This window comes from Etheostoma spectabile, chromosome 20 (assembly GCF_008692095.1).
Source record: "Etheostoma spectabile isolate EspeVRDwgs_2016 chromosome 20, UIUC_Espe_1.0, whole genome shotgun sequence".
Taxonomy (NCBI): Eukaryota; Metazoa; Chordata; class Actinopteri; order Perciformes; family Percidae; genus Etheostoma; species Etheostoma spectabile.
In genome coordinates, this window is record NC_045752.1 from 21270059 (window position 1) to 21293333 (window position 23275).

Here is a 23275-nt window from a genome sequence, read left to right on the forward strand (position 1 = left end):
GCAACAGTTAAAGTAAAAAATACCCAACATTTGCTGGTTCCAGCCTCTAAAATATCACGTTTTCTGCATTTCTTCATCTCTACATGAACATAAACTGAATGTCTTTGGGTTTGGAACTGTTCGAGACATCATCTTGGGATTTTAAAACTTGTCATGGGCATTTTTCACTATTTTCTGACTTTTATAAAGCAATCCATTAATTAATCATTTGACAAAGTAGATTATTTAGCAGATTATTTAACACTATGAAATCATTGTCTTTCAACTCTCAAAATGTTCCTGTTAAATTGATTTAATTCAGTGCAAGGTTGTTTATAAGCCGACACAGAATTGCACAGTCTAATCAATTAGCTCGGTTTGAGTAATTTTTTATAAAATTAATTTGATTCCAACTTCTGGAATGTGAATAGTTTCCTTCTCTCATCTCTGAGAGTAAACTGAATCTCTTTGAGTTGTGGACGAAACAAGACATTTGAGGATGTGATATTGGGCCTTGGGAAACACTGATCCACATTTGTTTCTGTTTTCTGACATTTCAGAGACCAAACAAACTATTTGAACGATCAATAAAATAATTCATAGACTAAATCAACAACGACAATGATCTTTAGTTGCAGCCTTGAACCTACAGCACAACATAAGGATTTTATGAACTGATGTACTGTAAAAACTGAAGAAAGACTGAAGTTAGGACTGACAACTATGCTAAGACAGAAAGGGGTGGGGGATGGTGTATGAAGGGAGGGTTTGTGGGGTGTGCTGGATGGGTGGCCAGGGGTGTACCTGCATGCGTTCTGCGCTGGCCATCAGGAGCATATATCTCAGTAAAGCCCTCACCAAGGAGCCGGTCCATGGGTGACTCCCTGCCAGGCTCGTAGTCGCTGTCCCCTGCCTCACTGTCTCCACGGCCGCTGTCCTTCAGACTGAACTTATCCATCTCATTCAGGGCATATCTGCACACAGAGACAGGCAGAACATGTCATACCTTCCTCTCAGAGGACCTGCTGGTCATTGACAAGGGCTGGGTATCGTTCAAAAATGTTAGCGATACCAGTACCATGACTTTGAGACTAGTTCCTAAACCATACTTTTTTTGATACCAATGTTATAAAAATTTTAAAAAAACATTACAGATTACAGCACAAATCTTTTTATGTATTTCTTAGCATCTACTGTGTGAGCTTCCCTGTGTATAGTAGAGTTTTCCCTGTGTGTGTCTAACGTGTAACGTTAGACACACACACAGGGACAGACACAGGGACAGACATTCACCATCATTATTAGATCTTAGTACAAGCATGCTGCATGCTCATTGGCTCACTGATTTAATGAGATTTACTCCTTAGGTATTGAAATTGGCTATTGGATTTTTATACTCGATACTTTAGAGCCAATTTGGTCGCTGCCTAAAATGTAGTGAATTCAGTACCCAGTCCTATCATTGACAATACTACTATGAAATAGTTAAGGGAATGCCATGCTACTGATAGATAATAAAGTGCCCTAAGAAGCAGAGAGCGCTCTGCAAGAGAGGTTTTACATAAAATTATGCAAATGTGAAGTTATGGAGCATACAGTTTGACACTAAACCAAAATGCTACTGGATATCTATTTAAGGGACTATTTGAAAGTACTGACATACAAATTCATGTGGAAATTACAGTGTAGAGGCGTACAATATGAGTTTCCGTTTATTTTGACCTTACTTTTGCCAATGTCTGACAAAGGCTTTGAAAGCATTGTTGAGTGTGTGTGTGTTACCTGTAGCTCCGGGTGTATTTGTTGCCTCTGAAGCTTGGTCGTGGCTGGTACTGGCCCTGATGGAGCATGGACAGAAGCTGTGAAACTTGCTACAATCCCAAGAGAAACAAAAAAAAAAAAAAGAAAAGAAAAAAAGAAAAAAAAGGAAAAAATGAGGAGGGGAAAATGAATGGAGTCAAACAAGCAAGGCCACAAGACATCATTGGGGGGAGACATTGTGTGGGGGGAGGGGGCAGTATGGGGAATGGGGGGGAGGGGAGGGGGGAGGATGACATGACAATTGTGACTTGCTCCTGAATGTGATGATCAACAAAAACATGACACAAACAGCTCAGGGTAAACAAAATACGGGAGCAATTGATAAATCTGGAATAAATACTGAATAACAAACACACAAAGTGCATAGCATATGATTTTGGATAGAAATGTTGCAAGTGGATTATCTTTTGGTGCATTATTGACACCTAAAAACACAGAGCTGAATGTTTATGCACAAACAGCAATCCTGCTGATTGAGCGTCTAGGTTTGAAATCAATTTAACTAAAAGCTCGACACAAACTGAATTGTCTCACCTCCACAGGAGGGGTGGCGTGGGCCAGCTCGAGTGCAAAGTTCTCCGGCACATGAATGGAGGAGATGGTGACCAGGCTGTTGAGCGACTGGCGGCTGTGATGGCTCTGCCTGCTCCCCAGGGTGCCCCTCTCAGGTGTAGGGGAGCCTGAGGGGGAGCGCGGGTGGGCACGCACCGGCAGAGTCCCATTGACGGTTGGGACCAGGGTGATGTCCGCCTTGTGGATCTGCCTGGCGGGCTTCTTGGGGTGGTTCTGGTAGCTGTTCTCCGCCACGCGACAGTTGTAGTTGTGTCTGGGGTCTTTCTTTTCGCGGTTGCAGCGGGCGGTGGCAAACATCACCATGACGATGAGCAGCAGAGCGCAAACAGCGCCCAGAGAGATGATGACGATGAGGGAGAGATCCAGCGGCGCCTGGCTGGAGCCGGTGGGGTAGAGAGGGGGGAGGATGTCCATATTCTCCTGCAGGGAGAGCCTGAAGAGGGCACCTGTGAGCAGCCGATTGGTGCCCCTGTCCTGCACTTCCACCCTGATCTCCATCACGTCCCGTGGAGCCTGCACCAGGCTGGCGTTGGTCCTGAGCTCACATCGCCGGGCGTCCATCACAAACAGCCCGTCCTCGTTGCCACCGACGATGGCGCAGCTCACTTCTCCATTGGCGCCGGCATCGCGGTCCGTGACTTTGAGCGCGGTGATAAGCTGACCGGGCGATGCGTACTTCCACACCGGCAGCTCGGCGGTGTGGTTTCGGAGGGACGGGGAGTGAATGATTGGCGCGTTGTCATTTTCATCCAGAACAGTCAGAAGGACGGTGGTGTTGGTTGTCAGCACTGGGTTTCCCCCGTCACGTGCCTGCACGGTGAAGGAAATCCGGCTGACGTCTTCGTGGTCGAAGCTGCGTAAGGCGTAGATGGCGCCATTGGAAGGGTCAATGGTGACGTAGGTGGAGATGGGGCTCCCCTGCACCAGAGCATCTAGGACGGTGTAGGTGACCTGGCCGTTGGTGCCCAAGTCTGGATCTGAGGCCACCACGGTCATTAGGTAGGCTCCGGGGGAGTTGTTCTCCGATTTGAAGACCTCGTAGCGGCTCTTTTCGAAAGACGGAGGATTGTCGTTTTCGTCCAGCACCTGGACGGTGAAGTGTTTGATGGTGGAGAGGCTGGGGGAGCCCCTGTCCTCGGCTATGACCGTCAGACTGTACTCTGACCTCTTCTCCCTGTCCAGCGAGACATTGGTGAGGATCATGTAGTTCTTCTCATACGTCTTCTGGAGTCTGAAGTGGCCGTGGCCGTGCAGCCTGCAAATCACCTCGCCATTGAGCCCTGCGTCGCTGTCGTCCACGCGTACCAGAGCGATGAAGGTGTCCACTGGGGCGCCCTCTGAAATGTACGCCACTTCCTCTTTGCCAGGCGTCATCAGGTTGATGTTTATCTCGGGTTTGTTGTCGTTTACATCCGCCACCTTCACCACAATTTTGCAAAGCCCAGGAATGGAATTAGGGCCCAAGTCGTGGGCCTGCACATCCAGCTCATAGGAGGCAGTGGTTTCAAAGTCCACTTTTTTAATAAGAGTAATGTGGCCATTTTCCGGGTTTATCTTAAATGTTTCCAAGATCTTTGGCGAGACGTGACTGCTGAAAGAGTACACTATTTTCCCATTAGTGCCCTCGTCCGGATCTGTGGCGTTTAAATCAATGATGAGAGTCCCTAGGGGGGAGTTTTCCAGCAAATTGATGATATAAGCCTGCTCATCAAAGGCTGGGCTGTTGTCGTTGGAATCCGAGATGCTGATCTTGAGCAAAGTGGAGCCAGACTTTGGGGGCACGCCGTTATCCGAGGCCGTGAGCTGCAGCTGGTAACTGGACTGCACCTCCCGGTCCAAGTCCCTCATCACCACCAGCTCTGCGTACTTGGCCCCGTCCGTCCGGGTCCTCACGTCGATCTTGAAGAAGTTATTGGGCGTTAGGGAATATGTATGCAGGGAGTTTTCCCCCACGTCCGCGTCCATGGCGCCGTCCAGCGGGACGCGCGTCCCTACGGATGCGCTCTCGGAGATCTCGATGGGGACGATGGCGCGGGAGAAGTGCGGCGAGTTGTCGTTTATGTCCAGCACTTCCACCTCCACATGGAACAGCTGCAGGTACTCCGTCGGGAGTGTGACCACGTCGAATTCAATCGAGCAGTTGGAGTTTTTCTCGCAAAGCTTCTCGCGGTCGATTTTGGTGCCAATGCTGATCTCCCCGTCCTCCTCTCGGACAGACAGGAACGGCGTACTCCCCCGCTGCATAGCGCGGAACCGAAAGGTCAGGGAACTCGGCAGTTTAGACAAAACCCCGGCTACATCTTCCTTTAACCGTGCAATAACCGTGCCCACTTTCTGCTCCTCGTAAACTTTATATTTCAAAGTCTTACCGGTTGCTCCGTGCACAAGCGCGACCAACAGCAGCAGTTTGAATGGTGCTGAAGAGAATATATTTCCTTTGGTTTGGATCATTTTTGCCCTTATCTTCTGTATTCACACAGAGGGGGGGAAATCCTGGGGGGAAAGAGGGAATAGACGTCTTCTCAGACGTCTGGCATGTTAAATCCTCCGCTGCTGCTGCTGCTGCTGCTCACGGTCGCAAAGAAAACTCCGCAAAATTGACAAAAAGTAAATAAATAAATAGATAAATATGCTATGTAAGTAAACTGTTCTTCTTTTTGGAAAAGAATTGCACACAAAAAGCAAAACCGTGGCGTCCTCCTTGTAGACAGATTTGTTGCATATAGCGACATATGCACGTCGCCTCGTTAGTGTGCGCGCCTGTGAATGAGAGTGTATGTCCCGGCGAAGAAAAGACGCAGCTTTCTCCCAGTCTGTGTTTGAGAGTGAGTGAGAGAGTGAGTGAGTGAGCGAGAGAAAGAGGAGGGAGTCTGTGTGTGTGTGTGCGCAGCCCTGCTTCGTGCGCTCTATTCGGTTGCCCCTCCAGTCTCTCTCTCTCTCTCTGTCTCCGCCCGCCCCGCACCAAAACTGCGTCTCTTTTCCACACAAAAACACTCCTCCTCCTCCCCCCCCCCCCCCCCCCCCCCCCCCTTACCCCACACACACCACCACCTCTTCCACTCCCTCGCCCCTTCTGCTCCTAAATCACCAGAATGGCCTCCTTCAAGCAGCACAGGAGGGACTATTGATGGGAGCCCCGTTTCTCTCCCCCACCTCCTTCCACAACACAGGACAGACTTCCCCAGTATCGAAAGTGTGCCACAACAATGGGCCAGAGGAGGAAATATTCTGGGCTCAGCCACCCTTCAACACAACCACACACTGACCCGCGGCAGACTTACATTGTTATGGTTGCGATTCACAAAAGTGTGCCAACTCGGGTCTTTTGTCAGGCGTGCGTAAAATGCCAAGTTGTCCCCCTCAGAATAATAATGCCACGGGGAAGGAAACATGCCCATGACTCAGAGGTTGTGAGTCCGGGGCGCACAATTTAAACCCAAAAGTACACGAATAAAATCTCGTCGTTGGTTATATTTTGTTTTTGCGGCACAAGTTACAGCTCTCTCCATCTGTTGAATCAATGCCACTACATCTGAATTTACACCTGGCTGTTTGCTGATCGAGCAAGTGTATCCAGCTTTAAATATGCCAGGAGTCTGTGGTTATGTGAGCGCCACCGTAAGATCAAAGAAATCAGTAAAGTATTCCTGTAGTACAAGTGAGTAGTCTGGTAACAATACTAGTGTCATCATTTTCTTGTTGGGGCTTATAATATTTCTATTTATCTAAAGCAGTAATGTATGTGTTCTCTTTGTGCGCCAAAGACGCGCACAAAATACGTCTCCATCCAATTTCTTTTATTTTTTCCCCCAATAAATCCCGGTTTGTCTCCCTGACGAATTAACAAGTTAATTTGGCTTTTGGTCACAGGTTCGCCAGGTTGTGCGTATGTTCATGAAATCAGTGTCAGACACTTGAAACCAACAATGTTTTGCGCGTTGGCTCTGCATGGCTCCTAGTATCCCAAACCAACTTACAACTAAATAATGCAAAAACTTTCACGCATGCTTAAATGATTTACATTTGAAAGCAAATGGCGCATTACAGAGTTCTCAAATGTTTCAAATTTAGAGAACTTTTTTTTATTTATTTTTTTGAATTGGTCTCGGGATGTTTTCTCGATTTCTTTTCCATTTCCACTATAAATCAAATTCTCTCACTAAGGGTTAGGTATGGCGAGTGCCTTGCAATCCACCCACAGCTGACCCCCCACGTGTGCTCTCTTTTAACAAACACCCCCCCCCCCCCCCCCCCCCCCCCCCCCCTCCTCTTGCTGCATAATGATGTTGTATGGAGGCCTACATCTCTTGATCCCACCAAATTACCATCCTGCAAACTCAACGTGTCTCTCACAGAGCAAACAACTGGGCATGCAGAGCTTTATAAGAGAATCACCAGGCCATCTGGCCCGGGCCTCCGACAGCCCAAACCTACAATTACCATCTATTCAGACCCAGCCACCCCCCGGCCAAATAACACCAAGTGAGAATTAGCCCCATCACAAGTCAGATAGAATCTAATATCCTCATCATCTTGCTGTGGAAAAAACTCTTCTAAACCACTTTTGAATGAGTTTACTATTCTGCAATGAGAGGCAATCGGTGCACATTGGATTTATTTTTTTCTGTGTATGTGTCATAGCTGATATGACAGTAGAGAGAAAAAAGGGGGACAGCATGAAGATGAAAGTGTCTGATATGTGTTTTATGGCTTGCATAAATCCATTCTCCGCTCTCTACATGCGTAAAAGTTCACATCCCAGCAGACATTTCTATAGTACATCCTCATCAGTGTGTGTCACACACTCCAGTAAGCCAACAGAAGCCCATTTGGAATGTTCCCCAGATTCTTTTTTTGTCCCCCCCAAACCATTCAAAAAGTAATGAGTCGCGCTGCGCAGACTTATACTCTCAATAAGCTTCATTTGGAGTGCGAGCCATATCTGATAACCGCGGCACTGATTGGTTTCAACAGAGCAAATTATCTGCAGCCAGCATCTTTGGGAGGATGCGTCTCTGTAATGGATTTTATCTGCATTTTAGATTCCTATGTGTGACCCGTGGGAACGCAGGCTCTCTGCGCCGCCATCTGTCTCGGAGAAAACACATGGACATCTCTCTCTAGCTCTCTCTCACACACACACACACACACACAAACACACAGATGCTGAATGACCAGACAAGGGCAGAGTGTCCATTCAGTTCACAGTTTAAAGATGCTCATTTCATGTTTTTATGAAGGACTGCGGACAATTAGTTAGTGTCAATTCTATGACCGGGACGAGCATTTACAGTACTTCTCTATTCTATAATACACCTACATGTGTGTGATACCTAACTAATTTAAGCCATGTTACGGAATGTCATATTCTGATGTCCATAATAATGCCCAAATCATACAGTTCAAGTTTTTTTTATTGATTTCAGAAGACAAACTGGACAATTTACTAATGACTGAATGTTTTTTGGTTATTGTTTGGGTCAAAGTGATATATCAATGACGGGACGGTGTCCTGCACTAACACTGCTTCCACATGAAGTTAGAGGATGTTTGCATGCAGCAAGATTACATTCGGACACACTCTACTGTAGGTATCCCACGCTGCCTTACTGAACTACATCTTTGTGTTATGTTTTGTAACATTTAACGCTTATTGAAGCAATACAATTCGAGTTTTATCCAGCCAATTACGCACGGTGCCAAGCTCTCCACGTGCCACAGTATTGTGGTGTCTCTCACGGGATGCAGACCCCCCACCTGGTACGTCTACAATGGAAGAACCCGCGGATTTAAGATTCCCGTAACAAATAACAACGTTAGCCACGGGCCGGTGCCCCTGCACATTCAGTACTACACCCCCCTGGTGAGGAGCTAGAGGTGCCTTAGTGGCATTACTGGAATAGGGAACGTGCGCAAATCACATTTCCTCTGCAAAAAAAGAAAATTCCCGCATGTTACACAGATTCCAGCAAAGAAATTTCTTTAATCCCAACAGATACGATTCAGGACTCTGCTGTATGTGTGTTTGTGTGTGTCATTTCACTTATTTGTTAATTTAACAGGGACACTGGTCATTGATCCACATCAAAGTAACTAACTCAATAGGCAAATGTTCATGCTATGTCCCTTACCAGTTTTAAAATGGCAACCCAAAAAATACAATAAATGACTTAATACAGTCAGCAAGGAAAAGCAACATGTGCAGACCAACATTCAGACAGGCACAGTACACAACAAAGAGTAACAAACACAACACAAATCAACCAGAAACTTCCCATCAACTGATGATGATGATGCTAATAACATGAAGCTGAAGTGAGTGGTGCTGTAATCACAATGTACATGCCAATGCCCAGGCTCAGTAAATAAAGCGTTCATGAGGAAACATGTTTGATGTTTCACTTTGACTTTTCCCTCGGAGTTAACAAAGACAGAAGGGCTCCTGCAGCCAGTTGGAGGAAGGGTGACTGTGGTGGATTCAGATACTCTGTCCTTGGGGACCATGAAACTGGTGACTGAAAGGAGTTTGGAAGGGGGTCTGTGTGGCGGAGGTGGGGGGGTCTCGGGGGGGTACAGGGGGACGGGACAACTTTGTCATTGAAATGAAGCTGGAGACCCCAATGACAAAGGCTGCATAGCAGGTGGAGAAAGAGAGGGCCGGGGGGGGGGGAACCATCCTCCCTCCCACAAAGAATCAGTGCGCAGCAGGGGAGGGGGGGGAGACGGAGGCTGGGAGTGGTGGCAGGTTTTCGTGTTTTGTGTGCGCTTTTTTTGGAATATGGGAATATATGCACTCTCTCAGTTTATACGTTCCTCTGTATGTTTTTTTCATATTTCCAGTTCAGATATCATGTCAAGAAGGAGCATTCAGCCTCAATTTTCATCCATTTGATTATTTGTTTAAGTTGGCCCATGTATGTGTTACTTCTTTGATAATAAATCCCTTCCTGTTTGAGTTAAAGCAAGCCTTTATGAACAAGGCAATTGTGAACATCATTGATGACAAGGGGAAAAAAAGTAGTAAGAACAAAGACAGCTGAGTTAACAGCAGTTTGATCATATTCGATAACAGTCAAATAAATTGTTATATAAATGAATCCTGATCCCTAGATATTCAGCCCCTTTCTATCTTCCTCAGCAGAAGGGGAGTCTTGGCCTGCGGCGGGGGGGTCGGGAGGATTGTAAAGGCACGCGAGCATCTGCCACTATCTCATTACCATGCTGTTAGCTCGCGCGACAGGGAAGGTATTTGGGCTCAGGGAGAGGGGAGTCGGGATCGTTCCCTGCACCCAGCAGGCATGGCCCGAGATGACACAGACAGCTCGAATTACAATGTGACGCATAATCAGCTGATCGTTGGCTTCAAATGTGACTCAGTCTAAATGAAAGCTCTTAGAAAATATAAGAGCACGGCCATTGATGGCACAGCATTAAAGGCAAATTCAGTGGTACAGGGCCAACAGTATGTGGATACGAAACATTTTCCGATACCGTTACCAGTAGCCTTGCCATACAGCCTAAATGCTGGTATCGGTGAGGAGTTTATGCACCGATCCAATACCACATAATTTTGCCCTGAAGAAAATCAATTTTAAAGTAGTTTATTTTTGTTTTTTTTCTATTATAACTGACTGGATAATAAAAGAAAGTTATACAGCGTTTATTGTTTGTGTTTGTTCACGTTTCAAAACGAGTTTTACATGAGCGAGGCCGACAACAATATCAATCATATCACATGCATACTGGGACAGTAGTATACAGCTGTTAAAACATCATGAAACATATGGCACACTGGTATTGGATCGGTACTCGGCCGATACGCAAGTTCAGGTATCAGGAAGCAAAAAATGAAATCGGATCATCCGCTGGATACCCAAAAATTGCTCCCATTTGTGATTGTTGAACATGTCTATTCCAAAACTTTCCCCCGAAGTTAGAACGTGGCGGCCATTCAGCCACAAGAGCATTTTGGTGAGGTCCAACACTGATGGGTGATCAGGGGTGGCTTACAGCCGTTGGTCCAGTTCGTCCCAAAGCTATTGGTTGGGGCTGAGGTCAGGACTCTGTGCCAGCCAGTCAATTTTATTTCTAAACATCACTAATTATATTAACCCCAAACCAAATTCTTGTGCCAGACCACAGTTAACCTTTAAGGTTTTCCGCAAATAATCATTCTCTCTATTTACTCATGACACTTGTCTACAGCAGTTACTTCACGATAGGCAGATTTCTGTATTATAATACACATAAAAATGATGTTGATTAGGGATAGTCTGATCATGGGCCCTGACTGATTATTGGGCCATTTTTTGGCAGTTTGAGCATTATCTGTATCTGCGTTTTATTTGCCCGACAACCAATAAAGTTAATGAATTAAAAGGTACGCTGCTTTGGCACTGCTACAGCTCTGTGACTGTCCCTCTGCTTTGGTTTGACTCACCACCGAGTCTGACTTCCTGTCCCGCCCCCGACACTATCTGACCCTCTGTTACTGGGTGTTATGTTGAACTTTATTCATTCATTAAATAATTGCTTAAAGCAAGTAAAGTTATGAGTTGGCGTTTGTAACATTACAAAATATCAATTTGCCACAGATTTTCATTTTCACTGTAAATGCATATTGGTTCCAAACATTGGTTATCGCTTTCATTCACTACTAATTATCGGTCAGTAATCCCTCGGACAAACATACTGATGTTACCTTTTTAGTCTCTACAACCATGCATCACTGAAATAGTAATACAGCAGTACAAATACTGTTTATAGGTATACTGGCTGTTTTCTATTTCAGATATTGACATATTTAACATTTTTGAATTTTAAGAGGTTATTGAATATAAAATAGTTGCATTCAAGACTTATTATAAATTAATTAATTGCATGTCGAATTCACGTTTAGGTAGAGCCACGGCTTGTGACGCTAATGCATAAATGCTGCATTATATCTAATATCCAGCAGGAGGCGACTCCACTGGCTCCAAATAAAAGTTAGTTTCTTTAGAAGTTTATGGGGAAATTACCCTACTTTTGCCTTGATTTATCAACTCAGTTAACATTTTCATAATGAGTGTATGAGTTTATGGTCTCTATCACTGGTTTCAAGTCTTTTAACACAGCATGATGTTCATTTAGTAAATTGAGCAATCGACAATAAAGCTTTAGGACCTGCCAATCAGGACATAGGCTTGGCAATGCTAACCATGCTAACACTGTGGACATTAAAATAGACATCAACTTGTTTTTGGGTGCTGTCTGTGTTTTAGTTTCAAACTTGGACTATCTCACGGTGTTTTCACTTTATCAAAGTTAATTGGAACAGCACCTTCAACCGAGCTAGCTAGCTACCGCTAAGGTCAGCTGGTAAATTAAGGGAAAGTTTACAGATTTTCAGTTCTGCCTTACATGAAGCTGAACGCTGGCACTAACCAGCGGTCTGCGTTTACACGCTGGTAAAACTCCGCTGGACGACACGTTGAAAAGTTGAAAATCTTTTAGCTTAGCACAGCGCCATGGAAACCATTCACAACACTGGCTTAGCTGCATCACCCCGCTCCGCCCTTTTGTCCGAATATGGTCACTTCTGTCTCCAATATGTTAAGATAGTGAAGGCCAAAAGGCAAACTCCCAGCTTCAAACAACCAATGGGTGATGTCACTACTGCTACGTCCATTTTTTTTTCTACAGTCTATGGTTTAGATGTAGAAAATCCCATCACAAAATACATTTGTTATAGCTCTGAAGGTGTCAATAGGATCCAGAAGTCCAACATATCAGTGATATCTGAAAATGTGAGCTTTTTGACAGCAATAATCTGCATAAAACAGAATGAACCAATATATGACATCAATTAAAATCCATGACGTGCGCCAGCAAACCTTTACTCAAAGCAACTCAAACGCACAAGGGGAAAAAAAGACTTTTCATATGCATTGTATGCTAAGATACATTTAGGGGTTCCAATGCAATAGAGGTCTGAAGACCCAACAGGAGACCAGAGTTGAGCTGGGTCCAAATTATATTTAGGCTCAATGGGTCCTGCTGGAGCTCCATTCTGGTCTGTGTATCAGTAAGTCAAATACCCAGGTGGATCCAAGCCGCCCGTTTGTTTATGGAGCTGGCTTTGTAAAACGGGGGAATTGTCATGCTGAAAAAGGGAATGGTCAAACCCAAACTGTTAACACAACGCACACTGGAAGCATTTAGATAGAAGAGGCCAAAACTCAGCTCAAAAAGTATGTGGACAGAAGTATCTTTGAGTTGTTTTCTGTGGATTCCTGCAAATGTAGACATGTCTTGTTGAGCTAGCTTCTGCACAACTTCAATGGAGTTGGATTTGACACTAGAACGTGACGTCTCTCTAATCAAAGTGCAACTGTTTGCACCAACAATTACCCAAAGAGAAATCCAGTAGAGACAAAGATTCAAATTTGCGGCCGGTGCAGATGTTTCACCGTACACTCTGTCGCCTTCTCTTTATGTCACTTTGAAACATCTTTTCTTCACTGTCACAACTTAACAAAGACCCCCTTTTAATCTGAGAGGGAACAACGTTTCAGAAATGTAGGAAATCACTATTTGCTGTAGAGGGAGGCCATTCAGGCTGAGGATAAAAACTAAAACACTGATTTCCTCTCACAATTTTACATTTTGAGAAATATCCTCATTCAGTTTCTTTCTGAGCATGAGTTAAGAAGAGCAATGTAAAGCAATGTAAATGAAGTAAGAGGCGTGATGATGGCTTCCCATGTGAAAAGCCCTTACAACTTGTAATTCCTGCATAGTTTACGCTTGTTTGCTCTCCTCGTCTCTCTGATCAGCTCTGATTGTCTTTACCGGGATTGCCAGCTCATCCATAAAGCCCAGGCTTTTACCTGGGGTGCAGTCTTGTTAACTGCCCCCCCACCCCCCAACCCCCGGGACTCCATTCACATTTGGAGGTATTGAAAGAGCCTCCTTGACTTGGTAATGGGCTCCCTGTGCTGTATACAAGGCCCTTGTCTTGTTAGGTATGTGCTGTGCACCGCCACCATTTACCTTGTTGACTCTCTCCATTTTGAAAAGAAGCTTTAAGATGTCCTGCTTCACCTCCATAACAGCTCTCACAATAAAACCACACAATGTAAAAAAAAAATAAAAAAATAAATAAATAAATGAAGTGTAGAGGGACTCGTAGAAAGACACATTTGTAGCCTTGGTTCAGACGTTCCAGATTTGAAACTAAGCCGGTGTTATATTTGTTTTTCACACATGAAATATTCATGAGCTTCAAAAATCCGGAACACCTCGTCGATACTCTGCAAGCAGCGTGTTGTCATCGACCCTGCTCTGTAAATTAGAGCAGCGCTGACAAACACCACAAAGGTATCTGTCTGTGTGGACTCTGCCGGCTGGTTTTGTTTGCCACGAAAGGCTAATTGACTTCTCTGACTTGTCCTAAATAGACTCACAATAGTCTTAGGTTTCATGCACGAACAGCGCAGGGCTTTTAACGAAGATCACAGGCACTTTTTTTCACCGGGTCCTTCCCTGCATTCAAGTTGAGGCAGAGCCAAAGACCTCCTCCCTGACGGACACACGTCTGGCATATGCTGCCCTGATACCTGATCACTTGTTTTTAAAAAGATGCACAATAGCCTCTCCTGGTCTACGCCCGCGTTTCAGATCTTACGAGTGAGAGATTAATGTCCAGCCAGTTGTTGGAATATCCTCTAAACTTTCAAATGCCATCCTTTTTGGATCAATCCACCTTTATTCATCTTACCCCACCCCTCATTTTACCTTTTTCTCTTCCTCTTTAAAAGAGCAGCTGCGAGAAGTATCTGCCAGATGCTAAGCAAACACCTTTTCAAGGGCGTATCTTTGGGATCAACATGAGGGCGGGGGTTCCAACTGTCTAGGGAGGCAGTGGCACATGTATGCATGTACTAAAAAAAAGCGCCAAAAAAATCTAAATAAATGACAGAAATAAAATGACAAATGTCCGAAAAAGCACCAAAACCTCGTACACTCATAAAAACTGAAATTTCTGAAAGAATTGCCAAAAAAAACCTGAAAAATGGGACAAAACATTGAAAGAATCGTCCAAAGAAACCTCAAAAAAGGTAACAAAAACTCAGAAAAAGCAACAAAAACGTTGAAAGTTTTCAGAAAAAGCCCAGTTTTACTCTTCAAGTTAATCAGTGCAGTTCTGTGCAGACACAAAAAAAGACAGGATTTTTTTTTTAACTCTGTGAGAGTTGTGGGTGACGCAAGCTAGCAGGACAATAGAGGGACGGACAGCAGCAAGCAAGAAGTTTTTTCTGCGCTGACCAGAGTATCGAAGGGGGAGAAGGGAGCGAACAAAGGCCTCCAATGTGGCTCGGGTTGAATGTTTACCACGTGCGGGGCCAATGGGTGACATATTTTTGGGAGTGCTCATTCATTAGACTAAAGATTTACTACCCCCAAGCCCCCACTTCTTCTTTTCTGTTTGTCTTGGCAGATGTGAGGCAGGCGCTGGCCTTTCTCTCTCACTCTTTTTGGTGTGGGAATACAATCTCTCTCACCAAAGCACCACGTGTTCTTAATATCGAGGCCATTTGCGTGGAAAGTCTTTATGATACCTGCATCAGCTTTCAATGCAGGCTAGACGCCCCCCCCTCCCCCTCTCTGTTGTGACTCGAGTAGACCGAGGCAGGGCCAGAGACCTGCTCTCCTCCTTTTTTAATCTTCGGTCCAAAATCTCTTCACTGTATTGCTCTTTTGTGTGCAATTCCCCGTCATTGTTGATATTACATCAGTGTGGCATTGCAGGGGCAATCAACTGGTTATTAAACTGTAAACGGATTATTTCATGCACAAATGTAATTAGCAAGCATCTAATTCATTACAACAGAACTAATAAGCTGATGCAATAACAATCATACTGCCCATTTTAATTTTTTTTAGACACAAGACCAAATGTAAAGTGGGGGATAGTTATCAGATTTGTTTTTTATTATAAGCCATCAACAACTATACAGGCAAACACATTTCCCATTGAGTACTTGGGTGGACCACAGAGCTTCTTTTTTTTTTCTTTTTCTTTTTTTTTAATAATTGCCTTCTGCAGTACCCCACACAGATACCAACAATCTTTATAGAGTTTCACAGTAACTAGCTATTGCAGGCAATCCAGTGCTATTAGTTATCACTGCAGGATCTTGTTTTACGACCTTAATTAAAAGGTCCAGACAGTGAAAACAGCAGTTGTGTTTATCATGGTGGCCCAAGAGAATGGGGTACTAAAGGGTGTACTTATTACACGGCCCATAACCAGGCCAGTCCTAATGAATCTCAGACCCATGTGGTTTATCTAAACACATTCCACGTTGGGCCGCAGGAAATCACCACGGTCCCCCTGCCTCCTTTGACCTGCATTAGAGGCAAATGTTGGAAGGAAACTAAGGTCTAAGTCTGATAATCTAAGAGAAATCTTCACAATCAAACACTATCCGTGAGTCTAATGTGGTGCATGCTCAGCAAAACACCAGAGAAAGCCATTTCTTCCCCTTAAAAACATTGGGCTTGTAGAAACAACAGTGTGTGTGTATTTGTTCGGGTCGACTCTCAAATCCTCCAGTTTGTTTGAGTCGCTAAGCGCAATAGACGGGGGAAAAGCACAAGTGCAGGCGGTACAAGTTTTTGGAAGTGTAGCGGGGATGTGAAAGCCCCAGAGTAGGGCTATGGCGCGGTGTAAAAATGAAAAGCAAACAAGATTTTCTGACAGCTAAAGAGTCTCCTGGCATCTGCAGAGCTCATGTTTCTCCAGACAGACCCACTCCCAGCTACTGAGGGAAGTGTACAGGCGGCCGCAGGGCACAGTGACAGAGGCTTGCAAGTGTGTGGGTGTGCAGATTTCTTGTGAAATCACATGGCTGAAATGTGGGCCAGAGCCAGCGCTACGCCAAGGACCAGTACCTGTGTGTTGATGAGGAGGGACACATTAAAAGCAGCCACCGATTCACTCTTAAGAGCCACAAACACTTAGCAGCATGTTCTCCCCTGAATCATTCATGAGCAACTCAACGCATACATTTAAAAAATAAAAAAAATAAAAAAGCCAGAAAAGTGGGAGTATGGAAGGAGAGGGAAATGATTTGCATAACTTGAAATGTCAGATGACTGAGTAGAATTTTTCTGATGAGCTTCTTCTTCTTCTACATACGGGACTGAGTTCCTGCATGCATGTTAATAGTCGGGCTAATTGACTATTAATTTGAATCAAAGCCTTGCTCGGGATAAAAATAACTTTGAGAAAACACCCTAATGATCAGATTTGGTGCATTGTGCACTCTCTTTCTCCTCAGTTCTCTGTGCTGCGCTTCTCCTTCTTCTTCCCCATTCATCCCAGCGGGTTTGTTAATGAAAACTTAAGGCTCAAACAAGTCCAATACTCCCAAGAGGGAATCTCTGGTGGGTTAGGCTGGAGATAGAGAGAGAAAGAGGCACCAGAAGCATCTCTTCGCCTAGCTGTGTTTAAGCTAATGAAAGCGCTCCCTAATTACTTTGCCAGCGTTGATTTCCATGAGAAAGCCCCAGTCATCAGTCACAACACCTTATTCATTAGTCTTGCCTAAAGGATGGCCCCTCCATCGCTGCGCACCCCCACCCCCACCCCTCGTCTACTGCTTTCATTTCTAATCTACTCTTCCTCACTCCCTTGCTTTCCCTCCATAACAAGCCACAGTGTTTTCAGAATGAGAGAAGGGGAGAGGTGCAATTAAGGGAATAGCTGCACTTGACTTGGACCACCACATTCATTAAACACAGCTTCATGGAGCCTATAGGGATGAAGTCCCAAAGTGAAATAGCCCTGAGTGCTTCTGTCAAACAGTGTGCAGTGGGACGTTGTTACAGGTCTTTTAATGCCAAACTTAGTCATTTTGGTAATTGGTAGTTGAAACTAAAGAACTTACTTTGGGACTTGCAAGCAAAGTTCATTTTGAGGACATAATTTGATGATACAATGCTGGGGAGAGCGGACATTGTGGAAAACAGAAAACATACAACATCTTTTTTTTTTACTTTAAAGCTTTAGTAAGCATATGTGAGGGAAAACGATGCGCCTTTACTGTTATTGCTTTTACAGAATCACAAAAACAGGTTACCAGTTTACAAACATTTACAGCAATTCTAAGCAAATAATTAAGATTTGAATGTCAGAAAAGACAGAAACACTATTGTCACTTGGTGACAGGTCATCTGAATAATTATAATTGTTGATGTTTTGCATAATTTGGCCAAATCATAGCATGGAAATGTTAAATAAAAGAGTGCCAAGAATTGAGCTTTGGGGAACGCCACACATCATGTTTGTGTGCTTATGCATAGTTGAACTATCTCATCACACCCAGTTTCCCTGTCTCGCCGGTAGTGTTAGGGTCAACAATGTCAAAGGCAGCACTAAGATGAAGGAGGGAAATATATTTCCAAAGACTACACAACAAAACACCTACATTTTCTTATAAGTGAATACTCAAATGCACCAACTTTTTCTATGTTAAGACGTATACTTTTCTGCAGGTCAAAGTGGTAACATACTTTACACTCAATATTTCCATTTCAAGTCTCCAACCTTGCACACAGAAAACATTTTTGGTATCAGATTTAAATTTAAAGTTATGGATTCAGCCGGGTCCAAACTAATGAACAAATTGTTAGATTGTCATGTCTATGATTTGTCAACTATTAAAATGTTGCACTGCAGGTATAAAATAACAATCTATTGTGCTATTGCATGACCCATTTCCATTTCTTTCATACCTACGTTTTGACAGTTTTTTTTTCTCTCTTCTCAGTATAAAAAGTCAGAAGCAAAGACAAATGACAGCCCAAAAAGCCCTGCATTCATTTCTGTCAACATGAGAAGTCTGAGTAAAAGGAGAACTGTCAGTCATCCGTCTAGCTAATTCATCCATGGCTGCACCAGATAACAAAACCCCACGTCAACATTGTCTCTGAAATCTTAAAGAATAATTTATGTTTATTACCATTTGGATCTTATTTTCATAGTTTGGCCATCATTTCTATCAGAACATTGTACTACTTACAAGTTAAAAAGGTAAGGAACACAAGAAGAGTATTGATCTGCCCAGTGTTCTCAGCCATTACTGGGTATTGTAACTGGATAAAAAAGTATAAAAAGAAGAAATACCATATTTTTGCCAAATTAATCTACACTCAAAAGGTGCACTTAAGAGTTTTTTTTGGCCCAGAACACTCAAAAACATCTTTAGTACTTTTGTTAAGACCCGAAAATTAAAATTTAAGATTTAGAAGATAGGAGATAGAATGTCTTTATTCGAATTGTATTTAAAAAAATGTCCAATGAAATTCAGACTACTCCTGTAAAGTGCCTCTAGTTTATTATTATTTATTATTTAATCCCAGGAAACTAAGTCAGCAGGCCCAGAGCAAACTCTATTTGTTTAGAAAGAATGCCAGATGCACTTAAACTCTGTGAAAAGCTAGTTAGACGACCCTGAGTACGTTTTTTTTTTGTCAAACTACTCTTTCCATGGACACAACTGAGCTTTCATTAACAAGACCAAGTTGTTAAAAAAAAAAAAAAATATCCTCCAAATTCAACTATAATTGAAGGCATTTTTAAATGACGATAACACTTCCACTCAATTTCCTTATTTCAGGACATCCTATTGAGCGTAGAGGCTCTGTGTTGCACCTCTTCATCTGCGGCTACGGGTAGCGCTTGCCCTTTATCTGTTGCTGGACAAGGTTATTTTTTCCAATTGGACACAATGAATAGCTGCAAAGAGATGCAGATGGATGGCAGCCCAAATCAGCCAATCTGCCGATGCTTGACAGCAGGCACTACTCAGCACCACAACATGCTGTTACATATCTACAGATGTCCACCCCCACCCCCGCCACGGTCTCTCTCCCACTGAGGGATAAGTGTCAATGTGTCGGGATGTACAGATGCTGATCCGTCATTGTTAGAGGCCAGGCGAGAGCTGATGGTAATAAGCCTTCTCCATCCAGCCCCCACTCCCAGCCGCATGACTTTTGTGTGTGTGTGTGTGTGTGTGTCGGGGGGGGCGGCTCAGGCCCCCTTTTGTCAGGCCACAGGTGACCCCTGACCCCTTAGCCCTTCCTCCACTGCGGACACGGACACTTATAGTTAAACCCTAACTCACACTTTTTTTATAAGTCGTGTGCAGCGTCACCCACCCACTGGCACACTTTTACAGACAAAGACACTTGTACGCTGACACCGACTCAACCCCTTTCCCTCTTTGTATGCCTTCCTCGGAGCGCTTTGTGGGAGGTGAAGCCTCCTGCAGGCCATTAGCATGCAGTGTTCTGAGATTAAAACAGCCTGCTCCCTTAATCAAGAGTAAAAGAAAGAAGTGACACAGGGGATGGATAGACATCCGATAGAGAAAGACATAAAAAAAGAGATGCATTGCTAGAAACATTAAAGCTCACGGCGCAGAATACATCTCACCTAACTTTCCACAAAAGTAGCTTAGTATTCCTCACTGTTTGATTGAGGCTGCCAGTAAGAATAGGGATAATAAATAAGAGGAACATTTTGTATTTTCAGTTTTACCGGGCTTTTTACTGTGCTCCATGGCTGCAACCCAACAAGCGCCTGGCCGCTGCGGAAAGCAAAACTTGCGCATGTTAAACTTGGAATTGATGAATTCGAAACCCAATTTTACAAACGATTCCGATAAGGAAACAAGTCCATTGGAATCTAAATGAATCCAAGTTAGAACCAATTCTCAATGCCCAATCCTAAAACACAAACAATTCAGGATTATTGTATTTCCCACCTTTAGCATTAACATATCAACAGCTTCCTTGGGTATGTCATGCGAAAAAAGTTTCCTCGGGAAGATCACACATTACCTTTGTTGATAATCTGCATTAGCAGGTGAGGGGGGGTTCCAGCAGAGGGTTAATTTAAAGTTTTTAAGCAAATTAAGAGTTGAAATTTTTCTTCTCCAGAAGCAAAGTAACTCTACCTCCCAGTTTTAAGATACACGGGGAGCTCAAGTAGTTTGTATTCCGCTGTGACTCACCTCATCGCCTGGAATTTAAGACATTATACAGAACGCCTCACGAAGTACTGAAGGGGGGCTGGCGGAAAACTAGCAAGAATCGAAAAGATGAAAGTGGGCGACTTATCAGGATGAATATTGATGCGGAGCCTATTTGCAAATCACCCTACTTTTTCAACATCAAACCAGGGAAAAAAAAACAATAATGACCTCCTTTTTTTACCTTATCTTCCTCTTAAGAGAAAGTATCATGAAAATCAAAACAGTAAAAATCAGTAAAATGTGTTTCAGTTATTGCCACATTTCTGTTTTTTTGTTGTTGTAAAAGTTACTAATCAGGTTAAATCATAAAGTCCAGTCATATAAAATACATGATTTCAGAAGTGGAGCTGGAAGATTTCCAAACAACTGCAGAAATGCTTTGATAATGAGAAAAGTCACAGTGCTTGCAGCTTGTTTTTATTGCAAGCACTGCTCTTAAGTAATCAGTGTTGTATAAAGAGTGTGTAGGCTTATGAACTGAAGGTGTATTATGCAGCGCAGGGACACAGACGAGACATAAATGAAAGAATAAGTCATGAGAGCTGAGGGCTGAACACGCATTCTTGTGTAAAGTAAAATTGAATGAATGAATTACAAGAGCTAAACTAAAACTTCAAAAAAAATAAAAAAAAATAAAAAAAAAAGGTCCTCATTGCAGTGTTTCCCCAAGTGTACAAGTGCAAAGGCAAGCATGTCTCCCAATTAAAGCACACCCACACACGTAGATGTGACCAAAAACACTTTTTTGCAATGTTATTATATTTTTTGGTGGTTGTGAAGATAGAAAGGAATACCAAAATCAGCAGGTGGAATCCTGTGGCAAGTAGATCTGGGCGATACATCGATGTCTGTATTGTGGCGAGATTGTAGGGTTGATTAATGGTGCTGTCACTAAATATTAACTCAATGAGAGTTTTGATAATTAACGACCAATAAGGAGTCACGTGATCGGCTGGACAGAGATGGAGGTAGATGTAGCTTCTGGCCCTCCTTTGTCAAATAGTGGTTTTATACAGTTCCGACTTCAATATTTTACCACTTTCTGCTCATTACAGTTACATATGGTAGAAGGGCAAACAAGAGCAGAACACAGCGTGGCAATATGGATGCCATTGCAGAGGGATTGCTGGAGAAACAGAAAGGCTACCTCAAACCACATTTTGCTTAGATCTACAACAACAATAAGCTAACTGCTATCCATGCCCAGCTGGCATATCTGACTGCAAGCCTTGGCTCTACCAGATCGGATGTGAACAACCTAAAAACTACGGTGGAAAGCAACTCAAGTATTCTTGACAGCCATGGCCACGCTTTACAAGATCTGGAAGGGAAGCTAGCGGACATGGAGGACAGAAACAGAAGATGCAACATCCGCATTGTCGAGCTGAAAGAAGGGCTAGAAGATGCTAATGCTGTATCTGTCGTGGTCCCTGTTTAAGTGGTTCCCGACTTTAGCAGATGTCCAGATAGAGATTATGAGAGCCCACTGAACTTACAGTGATAGCACAAAGAACAATACCACTGCCAGTCGCACACTGATTTTCAGAATTCTCCATTACACAACCAGGCTGGTGATAACACAAGCTGCGCAGGAATCTTCGCTCGTCATTCAGGGCCGGAAAATTCAGTTCAATTCGGTTACAGCAACGTCATGGTTAAACGGCGACAAGCCTTTCTATCTAACCACGGATTCAGCATGAGTCAAGGGCTCTGATTTTTTCCTGCTTCATCCGGCAACGCTGAATAACAGTACAGTACAGAGCCTTCACCTCCGCCAGTGAAGTTGAGGATTATGTGAACCGCCACCTGTTGGAAGCCACCTCATAACTCATCCATTCGTACACGGATCCTTTCTTTTCTGGTTGTCACATGTAACGTAACATACATAACTGGCCATGGCTCGCATAGGTGGAGCCCCGGGAAGGACTTTGGACACGTGGCGCAGGATTGCTGAGTCTTTAAAGTCCATGTTTTGAGTTTGTCCTGTAGCCTTTTCTTTTGTTTGCATATGTAAATGGTCCCTTGTCTTGTGTCTGTGTGTGTCTGTTTCTGCATGTGTTGTTTTGTCTCCCTCCCTTCCGTTTTCCCTCTCTGTGTTATTGTGGCCCTGGGCCGCGTTCCTATGTCCCAGTGTGTTTTTTGTTAATGAATGGTTTGTTTTCTGAATGTAAAAAATAAAAAATGTGATCACAAAAAAAATGATCACCATTAATGTGGATACAATGACTGTAAAAGTGGGTAAAACCCAATCAATCAACTTTTTTTATAGAGCGCTGTCATGATTGAAGAAGGATGATTGGCAGGACTGATGACTGGAGAGGAGGCTTTGAAAGTGCACATTTTGTGCATTTATTAACAAAACAACATCAAAACATACTCAAGTCAAATTACAAAATAAATAAATAAAACTGAGGCAAAATAACACCACCAAACAACCAGCAGCCTCACAGCAAACTGCCAAACCCCTTCTGTATGCTCCTGAAACCCTGTTAAGCCTCCCCTGATTGGACCCTACCACCTGCACAGGTGGGCTAACCTGGTGAGCTACCCTGAGCAGGTAGCATTAACACTTCTCAAAACATCATAACAAATGGACAGATCAGTTAAGGCTGACATTACCATTTCTACACATGTGCACCTACAACAATAGGCACCCCAAATATGATAAAAATGTAATTTACTGCAGAACTATTGTATCCATTGTTCTACACTTTAGGATTGCCCAGCCCCTCCCTACAGAAAAGACCTAATGAGGCAAACCTGCATGCACTCTCCCTGATTAAACTAGGGAGCAGCTAATCTACCCCCCCCCC

At 43.7% G+C, this 23275-nt stretch overlaps 1 protein-coding gene and 1 long non-coding RNA gene across 5 annotated transcripts in view; both read right to left on the reverse strand.

Annotated features, from left to right (window-relative positions):
• Window positions 1-5236, reverse strand: part of pcdh18b (protocadherin 18b) — an 11832-nt gene extending 6596 nt beyond the window's left edge. Inside the window, exons 1-3 of one of the 4 annotated variants that reach the window (XM_032499902.1) lie at window positions 2335-5236; window positions 1762-1850; window positions 838-953 (exon numbers count right to left, since the gene is read on the reverse strand). In XM_032499902.1, coding sequence (XP_032355793.1) covers window positions 838-953; window positions 1762-1850; window positions 2335-4824 — 2695 coding nt within the window. In that variant the 5' untranslated portion in view covers window positions 4825-5236. Of the gene's footprint in view, window positions 1-783; window positions 954-1761; window positions 1851-2334 lie in introns of all 4 variants that reach the window. The other 3 variants (XM_032499903.1, XM_032499901.1, XM_032499900.1) reach the window with 3 other exon arrangements.
• Window positions 1-23275, reverse strand: part of LOC116669868 (uncharacterized) — an 827043-nt gene that overhangs the window by 666376 nt on the left and 137392 nt on the right. The gene's annotated exons all lie outside the window — the stretch shown is intronic.